The sequence below is a fragment of the Triturus cristatus genome, chromosome 3_1 (genome assembly GCF_964204655.1).
Source record: "Triturus cristatus chromosome 3_1, aTriCri1.1, whole genome shotgun sequence".
NCBI classification, from domain to species: Eukaryota; Metazoa; Chordata; class Amphibia; order Caudata; family Salamandridae; genus Triturus; species Triturus cristatus.
In genome coordinates, this window is record NC_140583.1 from 830,802,081 (window position 1) to 830,814,461 (window position 12,381).

Consider the following 12,381-nt stretch of genomic DNA (forward strand, 5'->3'; position numbering starts at 1 on the left):
GTGTGCGTGATTGTGTGCGTGGGTGTGTGATTGTGATTGTGATTGTGTGTGTGTGTGTGTGTGCGCGTGCGTGGGTGTGTGTGTGTGTGCGCGTGCGTGGGTGTGTGTGTGCGCGTGCGCGGTGTGCGTGCGTGCGTGGGTGTGCGCGTGCGTGGGTGCGTGCGTGCGTGGGTGTGCGCGTGCGTGCGTGGGTGTGCGCGTGCGTGGGTGCGTGCGCGCGTGGGTGCGCGCGTGGGTGCGCGCGTGGGTGCGCGCGTGCGCGCGTGGGTGCGCGCGTGGGTGCGTGCGCGCGTGGGTGCGCGCGTGGGTGCGCGCGTGGGTGCGCGCGTGTGGTTGTGATTGTGTGCGTGTGTGTGGTTGTGATTGTGTGCGTGTGGTTGTGATTGTGTGATTGTGTGTGTGGTTGTGATTGTGTGATTGTGTGTGGTTGTGATTGTGTGATTGTGTGTGTGGTTGTGATTGTGTGATTGTGTGTGTGGTTGTGATTGTGTGATTGTGTGTGTGATTGTGTGTGTGATTGTGTGTGTGGTTGTGTGTGTGATTGTGTGTGTGATTGTGTGTGTGTTTGTGAGTGTGTGTGTGTGATTGTGTGTGTGATTGTGTGTGTGTTTGTGAGTGTGTGTGTGTGGTTGTGTGTGTGGTTGTGATTGTGTGTGTGTGGTTGTGATTGTGTGTGTGTGGTTGTGGTTGTGGTTGTGTGTGTGGTTGTGATTGTGTGTGTGTGGTTGTGGTTGTGATTGTGATTGTGTGTGTGTGGTTGTGGTTGTGTGTGTGGTTGTGTGTGTGGTTGTGGTTGTGGTTGTGTGTGTGTGGTTGTGGTTGTGATTGTGTGTGTGTGGTTGTGGTTGTGATTGTGTGTGTGTGTGTGGTTGTGATTGTGTGCGTGGGTGTGTGCGTGATTGTGTGCGTGATTGTGTGCGTGATTGTGTGCGTGATTGTGTGCGTGATTGTGTGCGTGGGTGTGTGCGTGATTGTGTGCGTGGGTGTGTGCGTGGGTGTGTGTGCGTGGGTGTGTGCGTGGGTGTGTGTGGGTGGGTGTGTGTGCGTGGGTGTGTGTGCGTGGGTGTGTGTGCGTGGGTGTGTGCGTGGGTGTGTGCGTGGGTGTGTGCGTGGGTGTGTGCGTGGGTGTGTGTGCGTGATTGTGTGCGTGCGCGCGTGCGCGTGGGTGTGGGTGTGCGCGTGGGTGTGCGCGTGGGTGTGCGCGTGGGTGTGCGCGTGGGTGTGCGCGTGGGTGTGCGCGTGGGTGTGCGCGTGGGTGTGCGCGTGGGTGTGCGCGTGGGTGTGCGCGTGGGTGTGCGCGTGGGCGTGCGCGTGGGCGTGCGCGTGGGCGTGCGCGTGGGCGTGCGCGTGGGCGTGCGCGTGCGCGTGCGCGTGGGCGTGCGCGTGGGCGTGGGCGTGCGCGTGGGTGTGGGCGTGGGTGTGGGCGTGGGCGTGGGCGTGGGCGTGGGCGTGGGCGTGGGCGTGGGCGTGCGCGTGCGTGTGCGTGTGCGCGTGGGTGTGCGCGTGCGTGTGCGCGTGGGCGTGGGTGTGCGTGTGCGTGTGCGTGTGCGCGTGCGCGTGGGTGTGCGCGTGCGCGTGGGTGTGCGCGTGCGCGTGGGCGTGCGCGTGGGCGTGCGCGTGGGTGTGCGCGTGGGCGTGCGCGTGGGCGTGCGCGTGGGCGTGGGCGTGCGCGTGGGCGTGCGCGTGGGCGTGCGCGTGGGCGTGCGCGTGGGCGTGCGCGTGGGTGTGCGCGTGGGTGTGCGCGTGGGTGTGCGCGTGGGTGTGCGCGTGGGTGTGCGCGTGGGTGTGCGCGTGGGTGTGCGCGTGGGTGTGCGCGTGGGCGTGCGCGTGGGCGTGCGCGTGGGCGTGCGCGTGCGCGTGCGCGTGCGCGTGCGCGTGGGCGTGCGCGTGCGCGTGGGTGTGGGCGTGCGCGTGGGTGTGGGCGTGGGCGTGGGCGTGGGCGTGCGCGTGCGCGTGGGCGTGGGCGTGGGCGTGGGCGTGGGCGTGCGCGTGCGTGTGCGTGTGCGCGTGGGTGTGCGCGTGGGTGTGCGCGTGCGTGTGCGCGTGGGCGTGGGTGTGCGTGTGCGTGTGCGCGTGCGCGTGGGTGTGCGCGTGCGCGTGGGTGTGCGCGTGCGCGTGGGCGTGCGCGTGGGCGTGCGCGTGGGCGTGCGCGTGGGCGTGCGCGTGGGCGTGCGCGTGCGCGTGGGCGTGCGCGTGGGCGTGCGCGTGGGTGTGCGCGTGGGTGTGCGTGATTGTGTGTGCGTGATTGTGGGCGTGTGTGCGTGTGTGCGTGTGTGCGTGATTGTGTGTGTGCGTGATTGTGTGTGCGCGTGTGCGCGCGCGTGTGCGTGCGCGTGTGCGCGTGCGCTTGGGTGTGCGCGTGTGCGCTTGGGTGCGCGCTTGGGTGTGCGCGTGGGTGTGCGCGTGGGTGTGCGCGTGGGTGTGCGCGTGGGTGTGCGCGTGGGTGTGCGCGTGGGTGTGCGCGTGGGTGTGCGCGTGGGTGTGCGCGTGGGTGTGCGCGTGGGTGTGCGCGTGGGTGTGCGCGTGGGTGTGCGCGTGGGTGTGCGCGTGGGTGTGCGCGTGGGTGTGCGCGTGGGTGTGCGCGTGGGTGTGCGCGTGGGTGTGGTTGTGATTGTGTGTGTGATTGTGTGTGTGGTTGTGATTGTGTGTGATTGTGTGTGTGTGGTTGTGATTGTGTGTGTGTGGTTGTGTGTGTGTGTGGTTGTGTGTGTGTGGTTGTGTGTGTGTGGTTGTGTGTGTGTGGTTGTGTGTGTGTGGTTGTGGGTGTGTGGTTGTGGGTGTGTGGTTGTGGGTGTGTGGTTGTGGGTGTGTGGGTGTGGGTGTGTGTGCGCGTGGGTGTGTGTGCGTGATTGTGTGCGTGGGTGTGTGTGCGTGATTGTGTGCGTGGGTGTGTGTGCGTGATTGTGTGCGTGGGTGTGTGTGCGTGATTGTGTGCGTGATTGTGTGCGTGTGCGTGATTGTGTGTGTGCGTGTGTGCGTGTGTGCGTGTGTGCGTGATTGTGTGCGTGATTGTGTGCGTGTGTGCGTGTGTGCGTGATTGTGTGCGTGTGTGCGTGTGTGCGTGTGTGCGTGATTGTGTGCGTGATTGTGTGTGTGTGCGTGTGTGATTGTGTGCGTGTGTGATTGTGTGCGCGTGTGCGCGTGCGCGGGCGCGCGTGTGCGCGCGTGCGCGTGCGCGCTTGGGTGTGCGCTTGGGTGTGCGCTTGGGTGTGCGCTTGGGTGTGCGCTTGGGTGTGCGCTTGGGTGTGCGCTTGGGTGTGCGCTTGGGTGTGCGCTTGGGTGTGCGCTTGGGTGTGCGCTTGGGTGTGCGCTTGGGTGTGCGCTTGGGTGTGCGCTTGGGTGTGCGCTTGGGTGTGCGCTTGGGTGTGCGCTTGGGTGTGCGCTTGGGTGTGCGCTTGGGTGTGCGCTTGGGTGTGCGCTTGGGTGTGCGCTTGGGTGTGCGCTTGGGTGTGCGCTTGGGTGTGCGCTTGGGTGTGCGCTTGGGTGTGCGCTTGGGTGTGCGCTTGGGTGTGCGCTTGGGTGTGCGCTTGGGTGTGCGCTTGGGTGTGCGCTTGGGTGTGCGCTTGGGTGTGCGCTTGGGTGTGCGCGTGGGTGTGCGCGTGGGTGTGCGCGTGGGTGTGCGCGTGGGTGTGCGCGTGGGTGCGCGCGTGGGTGCGCGTGTGGTTGTGATTGTGTGTGTGTGGTTGTGATTGTGTGCGTGTGGTTGTGATTGTGTGATTGTGTGTGTGGTTGTGATTGTGTGATTGTGTGTGGTTGTGATTGTGTGATTGTGTGTGTGGTTGTGATTGTGTGATTGTGTGTGTGATTGTGTGTGTGATTGTGTGTGTGGTTGTGTGATTGTGTGTGTGTGTGTGGTTGTGTGTGTGTGTGTGTGGTTGTGTGTGTGGTTGTGATTGTGTGTGTGTGGTTGTGATTGTGTGTGTGTGGTTGTGATTGTGTGTGTGTGGTTGTGGTTGTGGTTGTGATTGTGTGTGTGTGGTTGTGGTTGTGGTTGTGTGTGTGGTTGTGGTTGTGTGTGTGGTTGTGGTTGTGATTGTGTGTGTGGTTGTGGTTGTGTGTGTGGTTGTGGTTGTGATTGTGTGCGTGGGTGTGCGTGCGTGATTGTGTGCGTGGGTGTGTGCGTGGGTGTGTGCGTGGGTGTGCGTGCGTGGGTGTGTGTGCGTGGGTGTGTGCGTGGGTGTGTGTGCGTGATTGTGTGCGTGGGTGTGTGTGCGTGATTGTGTGCGTGGGTGTGTGTGCGTGATTGTGTGCGTGGGTGTGTGTGCGTGATTGTGTGCGTGGGTGTGTGTGCGTGATTGTGTGCGTGATTGTGTGCGTGGGTGTGTGTGCGTGATTGTGTGCGTGGGCGCGTGCGTGTGCGCGTGGGTGTGGGTGTGCGCGTGCGTGTGGGTGTGCGCGTGCGTGTGCGCGTGCGCGTGGGTGTGCGCGTGGGTGTGGGTGTGCGCGTGCGTGTGCGCGTGCGCGTGGGTGTGCGCGTGGGTGTGGGTGTGCGCGTGGGTGTGGGTGTGCGCGTGGGTGTGGGCGTGGGTGTGGGTGTGGGTGTGGGTGTGGGTGTGGGTGTGGGTGTGGGTGTGGGTGTGGGTGTGGGCGTGCGCGTGGGTGTGGGTGTGCGCGTGGGCGTGCGCGTGGGCGTGCGCGTGGGCGTGCGCGTGGGCGTGCGCGTGGGCGTGCGCGTGGGCGTGCGCGTGGGCGTGCGCGTGGGCGTGCGCGTGGGCGTGCGCGTGGGCGTGCGCGTGGGCGTGCGCGTGGGCGTGCGCGTGCGCGTGGGCGTGCGCGTGGGCGTGCGCGTGGGCGTGCGCGTGGGCGTGCGCGTGGGCGTGCGCGTGGGCGTGCGCGTGGGCGTGCGCGTGGGCGTGCGCGTGGGCGTGGGTGTGGGTGTGCGCGTGGGTGTGGGCGTGCGCGTGCGTGGGTGCGTGTGCGTGGGTGTGTGTGCGTGGGTGTGTGTGCGTGTGCGTGTGCGCGTGCGTGTGCGTGTGCGCGTGCGCGTGCGTGTGGGTGTGGGTGTGCGCGTGCGTGTGCGTGTGCGCGTGGGCGTGGGTGTGGGCGTGCGCGTGGGTGTGCGCGTGGGTGTGCGCGTGCGCGTGGGTGTGCGCGTGCGCGTGGGTGTGCGCGTGCGCGTGGGTGTGCGCGTGCGCGTGGGTGTGCGCGTGCGCGTGGGTGTGCGCGTGCGCGTGGGCGTGCGCGTGGGTGTGCGTGTGGGTGTGCGCGTGGGTGTGGGCGTGGGTGTGGGTGTGGGTGTGGGTGTGGGTGTGGGCGTGGGTGTGGGTGTGGGCGTGGGTGTGGGCGTGGGTGTGCGCGTGCGCGTGGGTGTGCGCGTGCGCGTGGGTGTGCGCGTGCGCGTGGGTGTGCGCGTGCGCGTGGGTGTGCGCGTGCGCGTGGGTGTGCGCGTGCGCGTGGGTGTGCGCGTGCGCGTGGGCGTGCGCGTGGGTGTGCGTGTGGGTGTGCGCGTGGGTGTGGGCGTGGGTGTGCGTGTGCGCGTGGGTGTGCGTGTGCGTGTGCGCGTGCGCGTGCGCGTGGGCGTGTGCGTGTGCGTGTGCGCGTGCGCGTGGGCGTGTGCGTGTGCGCGTGCGCGTGGGTGTGCGCGTGCGCGTGGGCGTGCGCGTGGGTGTGCGCGTGCGCGTGGGCGTGCGCGTGGGTGTGCGCGTGCGCGTGCGCGTGGGTGTGCGCGTGCGCGTGCGCGTGGGTGTGCGCGTGCGCGTGCGCGTGCGCGTGGGTGTGCGCGTGCGCGTGGGTGTGCGCGTGCGCGTGGGTGTGGGTGGGTGTGCGCGTGCGCGTGGGTGTGGGTGGGTGTGCGCGTGGGCGTGCGCGTGGGCGTGCGCGTGGGCGTGCGCGTGGGCGTGCGCGTGCGCGTGGGCGTGCGCGTGGGTGTGCGCGTGGGAGTGCGCGTGGGTGTGGGTGTGTGCGTGTGTGTGGTTGTGATTGTGTGATTGTGTGTGTGATTGTGTGTGTGTGGTTGTGTGTGTGTGTGGTTGTGATTGTGTGTGATTGTGTGTGTGTGGTTGTGATTGTGTGTGATTGTGTGTGTGTGGTTGTGTGTGTGTGTGGTTGTGTGTGTGTGTGGTTGTGGGTGTGTGTGCGTGATTGTGTGCGTGGGTGTGTGTGCGTGATTGTGTGCGTGGGTGTGTGTGCGTGATTGTGTGCGTGGGTGTGTGTGCGTGGGTGTGTGCGTGGGTGTGTGTGCGTGATTGTGTGCGTGTGTGCGTGATTGTGTGCGTGTGTGCGTGATTGTGTGCGTGTGTGCGTGATTGTGTGCGTGGGTGCGTGTGTGCGTGGGTGCGTGTGTGCGTGATTGTGTGCGTGTGTGCGTGATTGTGTGCGTGTGCGTGATTGTGTGCGTGTGCGTGATTGTGTGCGTGTGCGTGATTGTGCGCGCTTGGGTGCGCGCTTGGGTGCGCGCTTGGGTGCGCGCTTGGGTGCGCGCTTGGGTGCGCGCTTGGGTGCGCGCTTGGGTGCGCGCTTGGGTGCGCGCTTGGGTGCGCGCTTGGGTGCGCGCTTGGGTGCGCGCTTGGGTGCGCGCTTGGGTGCGCGCTTGGGTGCGCGCTTGGGTGCGCGCTTGGGTGCGCGCTTGGGTGCGCGCTTGGGTGCGCGCTTGGGTGCGCGCTTGGGTGCGCGCTTGGGTGCGCGCTTGGGTGCGCGCTTGGGTGTGCGCTTGGGTGTGCGCTTGGGTGTGCGCTTGGGTGTGCGCGCGCGGTTGTGCGCGCGCGGTTGTGCGCGCGCGGTTGTGCGCGCGCGGTTGTGCGCGCGCGGTTGTGCGCGCGCGGTTGTGCGCGCGCGGTTGTGAGCGCGCGGTTGTGAGCGCGCGGTTGTGAGCGCGCGGTTGTGAGCGCGCGGTTGTGAGCGCGCGGTTGAGTGTGCGCGGTTGAGTGTGCGCGGTTGTGTGTGTGCGCGGTTGTGTGTGTGTGTGGTTGAGTGTGTGTGTGGTTGAGTGTGTGTGTGGTTGAGTGTGTGTGTGGTTGAGTGTGTGTGTGGTTGAGTGTGTGTGTGGTTGAGTGTGTGTGTGGTGGAGTGTGTTTTAAAGATAAACCAGAGCGCTCTAGATAAATACCTTCAACCGGAGAAATATAATACTCCGAAAAGGCCCCCTGCTACGAGACTAATATTTTCACCAACAGCACTGGATTTTACTAACTTAATTAGGAGCGACGGGGCACTGACAGTTGTATAGGTTATTGTATGGGACTATCAATCAATGCTCTTATAGAAACACGTAGGAAGAAATGGGAGAAAAATCACGATGAAGTAATCGAAAATGAAGCCTAACAGGGAATTTCTCTCCTACTCATTGGTTCCGCGTATGGATGTAAACTTAAAATCATGTACAGGAGGTATTATACACCAGTCAAATTGAAAGGGCTTGACATTTTAAGATCAGAGGAACGCTGGAGATGGTGTGGGAAAGGCTAGACTTTACACATATTCTGGCAATGTCCCAAAGTAATAAGCTTTTGGAGAGAAGCGTTAAGGGAAATAAGGGACAGGGCGGCGATTGACTCTTGGACTGGAAGATCGGGGGGGACCATCTGGATGCGAATGGGCCGGCTGAGGTATGGGAGGCTCCGCTGCTCTTGAGTGCATGAGTGTCCACTGCGTGTATGCACCAATAAGACATACAGAGCCCAATAGTGAACATTAATAATTAAGGAGACGGTAATGAGCTAAATTACAATTGCAGGTTACACAAGGCTCTACAGCAAAAGCAGTAACTCACTAAGCTGTCTGCATAAAACACAAACCTATGGCCTGTATACTAACCTTTGTGTTTAGAAGACAAGACGCTATTTTATGATGATACACACTGGTGCCTAAGCTACACGCGGTCAGGATCTCCCCAGGAAGCGCCATTAAGGAACAGCAGAGTAGGCTTGGACTGGACAGCGTTTAGAGCTGAGCACAGGCACGTGCGGACTCCCCAGCCAATGAGCACTTCTGAATTCTGTTCAGCCAACCCGAATTTGCTGACAATAAACCAATCCTAGGTTACCCTACAGACTACAAGTCCGCCCCGGTCGTATGCGACTCCCGGTTTATGTTCAGCGTTGGCATTGGCTGTCATGCGAACCGGTAGTGCTGAAACGAGGGGACAAATGCCACCCGTAAAAAGATTTAAATAAAAATTATTGGCCGCGCGGCAGTAAAAGTAACGCCGCGTGGCCGCAAAAGCGAAAGTCATCGCGATCACTCTGAAAGCGAAAGTGATCGCGATGACGCGCTAAGGCACGTTAGGTACGCACGCGCAGCAGCAGGGGGGGGGGGGGGGAGGGGGGAGAGATGGTGCTGAAGGATGACGCAGGAAAGTCAGATAGCTGGACGAGAAGGGAGGTGGAAATGCGAGGAACAGCTATGTGCGCGTGCACGCCATTGTGCACTCAAGCTTGTAGCCAGCACAAAAATGTGGGTAGCACTTTCAAAACCCACCTACTAAATGTCTCCCCAGACCAGAGCATGCGCTGGGTCAGGCGAGACCTAAAAAGGAAAAGCTTTACATTATCTTTGTAGTCATTTGGTCAAAAAGACTTTACTGTCATTGTCCCAGTAGGCATCATCAAGATAAGGGTTTGCACCAACAGGGATAGTTTCATTTTAGAAGTATGTCCTGAGGTTTAAAGTGGCTTCGCTTAATGGTCAGGCATCTTTTTCTTTGGTTTTTTTTTTTTTTTTTTTTTTTTTTACACCTGGTACACGAAGGATACACTAAACAGAAATAACTTTGCCAATGATTCCTAAAATGTTTTGCAACTGGGGCTGTATGTATTATTTTAACCCCTTGTGTGCCACGCCCTTTCCCCGCCCTGTGCCGGCCGTTACATTAGCGGGCGGGGTTCATGACGAGCTGGACTCGTCATGGGCACAGCGCAACCGCGGCCCATGACAAGTCCAGCTCGTCATGGGCACACAAGGGGTTAAAGCAAATATAATGTTTCACCTGCTGAAGAATCTTGAAAAAAGCAAGCATAGTCACAAGTACAAACACGTGTTCTAACATGCAACAAATAAAACCCGACTAATTATTGCACAGATTCTACAATTTGATATTCCAAAGTGAAAAAAAAAACAGACACTACCGTAGTTGGAATAAGGATCTCGCTGTATTTCACAATACTCCAGCCCTGGGATTAAGTCAAACAAACTGAAAAGCTGCTCCTGGATCAGTGGGACACGTGATGCCACAGTGAGGCGCTTTGAGACAACATCCCGAACTCTCTGATCAACCTTTGCATAAGTTGGAAAGTCCATTGGCTCTTCTTCATAAAGGAAGAGAAATAAGCAATTACAAGGCACGTTTTGACTTGGACTTAGAGAAGTCTAACATTCTAAACCATTATTGTCTATACACATGATACCTTGCATGTGAAATTAATTTTACAAGCAACTACCATGCAGCTTGTTATGAGTACCGTTACAGATAAAATACATTAAAAATATAAAAGTAAAAAACAAATTTGATACAAAAAGTAATAGAGTTAAGGAACCTATGTAATCCAAATCTCAAGTCAACGTACTGAAAGACAAAAAAAAAAAAATCTCTCATGGTGACGTGAATAACAGAACTTGAGCATCTATCTAGCCAAACTGTTAAACTACAACGAAATGGCAGATTTGAGATGTTTCACAGATAAATTGCAAGGGCATGCATTCCTTTAACATGCGATGGAGCAAGGCATCTCATAAAAAAGAAACTTGCTCGCATGCAATCCTCTCAAATAACCTGTAACATTATAATCAATCTGTGTATTAACAGTGCACCACATTATTACTGGGATACTACATGTGCTATTCTGTAAGATACAGCATATCATTCTGTGTACTTGTGACAATGATTGGTCGTGTAATTATTGCTCTATTCCTATTGTTTATTTTGATATGTCTATGTCTATTCTGTTAGAACCCCCATGTATTGTACTGTAAGTAAGTCTTTGCTTTGGAAACAATCAATAAAAATCTGAAATAAAAAAAAAAAATACAGTGCACCACATTTTACATTTGTATCCAGGGAAAGCTTTCCTATGTGCTACACTAATGAATAACCAGAGTGTCCTAAAATGGCCGCCAAAACGCGGGAACTCTTCTGCGCATGCGTCTACCACATCTACGTAATATGATGTTTTGTCGCTTGGGGGGCAAATATTTGCAGCTGCTCAATAGTTTTAATATGGCTGCTTTAAAAGTAATGCACTAACGCACATGCTGTGCTGAAACAAATCTATGCAAGTTTTACTAAGCCATTAATGCAAAAGATTTATTAAGTAGAGGGGGTTCGATTAGAAGTAAGTGGTACAGTGAATTCATTTAATTTTGTATTCTAACATGCTCTTCTCTGACTTTATTAATAGTTCATATTTGGGCTTTGGAGGGTGACCGCGTAGGTTTTCCTTGTGGCTTCTACGCATTTGCAACGTTTGCTTGTCCTGAAAACAAGCAAAGTTATTGACTGGCTGCCAAACCCTAAGCCCAGCAAGGACATGGGAAAACCAACTCTCGACCCTACAAGAGGAAGAAGAAGCAACATTGTATTACAGACTTATCGATCCATTTATGAAATGTTTGTGGGAATAAAGCTTGTGGGTATTAAAATTAAGGGGCGGGGAGCTGTAGTGTAGTTCCTATATCCGGGATAGGCTCTGCGCATTGGAATAATATACACTATAGATTTGACATAGGACTGAGGTCAGTATGTCTCTATCGAGTACATTAAACTTAATTACTTGTGTGTGCTAGCTAACTCAAAGGTCACTAGAAACTTCTCGAATACACAAGAAGGGATTAGTTTGACAACCGCATAAACATGACAACTTTGTTTCCCTTAGAGTCGGAACAATCTCAGAACCATGGAAACAATAGATAAGTTTCACTCAGTCAATCGCACATGCTTCGTTTCTACAGAGTTGCACAGAAATAGAGAGACGTGCGTTTCAATAAAAAGGGTTTATTGAACAGTCTTATTTCTCATGCAAGAGATATGAACCGCTACAATCGTAAGACAGGCTGCGAAGTACAATATGTACAGAGTTAGCAGTAAGATAAAATAATACTGCAATAGACTGGACTATGAGAGACTATATGGCAAAACAGATTGTGGAGGCGGATAACTCTCCCAGGGAGATTTTTAGGATAGTTTCATGAAACCTCAGTCTCTAAAAAGTACGATCCCACCTTCTCTCACATTGTGTGAGGAATTGGCTGAATTCTTCCACAATAAAATCATGACCATTTACTCGACTTTTCCGGCTGTAGATAAGCTAGATGTGGCGATAAATGTTACTTCGGGAAAATGGTCAGACTTTCGCCGGTTTGAGAAGGAAGCGTCTTTGAAGGAATTAATGAAAGTCAAGTCTGGTTCCCCTTCAGACCCGTGCCCGGCCAGAGTTCTTAAACTTTTAGCCCCTATAGTCAATAACACCTTGAATGCTCTTTGGAACACCTCTCTGGAAACTGGAATCTTTACATCTGACTGGAAGAAAGCCTTTGTTCGACCTATCCTCAAGAAAGAGGATGCTGATCCAGGAGAGTTAAAAATTTTTAGACCCATCTCTCTGCTGCCGGCTCCAGCAAAAATTCTAGAAAAGGAGGTCCAGAGGCAGCTCTCGGACTTACTTGAATCCAATAACCATCTTCATGACTCCCAGTCGGGCTTCAGGGCAGGGTACAGCACAGACTGCGCTCCTAGAGGTTGCAGAGTCAATACGTGAAACCCTGGACCTAGGAAACAGTGCAATGCTGGTGCTGCCAGATCTTTCGGCGGCATTTAACACGGTCTCCCATAAGATCCTCCTGAACAGGCTACATCTATTAGGAGTTACGGGGACAGTGTTGCGCTGGTTTCAGTCATTTTTGGAAGGTAGATCGCAGCAGGTGTTTTTTTACATCCCCATGTCTCCAGTTCCAGGGCTATGTCACAAGGGGCCCCACAGGGCTCAGCACTGAGCCTGTCACTTTTTAATGTCTACCTTGCTCCCCAAGCGTCTATTGTTGAAAAATGGGGTGTGCGTGCTGTCTCGTATGCAGACGACACACAACTTCTTTTCTTCTTTAAAGATCAAAGCAATAATGCCATCACGAATTTCAGGCAGTGTCTTCTGAATATCTCCTCCTGGATGACAGATAGTTGCCTGAAATTAAATACGGACAAAACTGAGATCCTATTTTTTAAATCAGCCCATTCCGCCTCAAACCGAGCTTTGGAGGCCAGCAGAACTTAATCCTCCTCCGATTACGGTTAATTCGGCAAGGAATCTGGGTTTTAGGTTCGACTCCCAACTGACAGGCAAGGCCCAAAAACCGCACATTTCCTCTCAGTGCTTCTGGAAACTAAAGGCATTGCGTAGATTTCTTCACTTCCTTCCTATGAATTGTAGGAAGTTGGTGGTCTATGCTATTATTACT

At 56.2% G+C, this 12,381-nt stretch overlaps 1 protein-coding gene across 2 annotated transcripts in view; it reads right to left on the minus strand.

Annotated features, from left to right (window-relative positions):
* Positions 1–12,381, minus strand: part of RBM45 (RNA binding motif protein 45) — a 431,040-nt gene that overhangs the window by 282,859 nt on the left and 135,800 nt on the right. For both annotated transcript variants that reach the window (XM_085645219.1, XM_085645220.1), the window contains exon 6: positions 9,063–9,242. In XM_085645219.1, the coding sequence (XP_085501345.1) occupies positions 9,063–9,242 (180 nt within the window). The remainder of the gene's footprint in view (positions 1–9,062; positions 9,243–12,381) is intronic.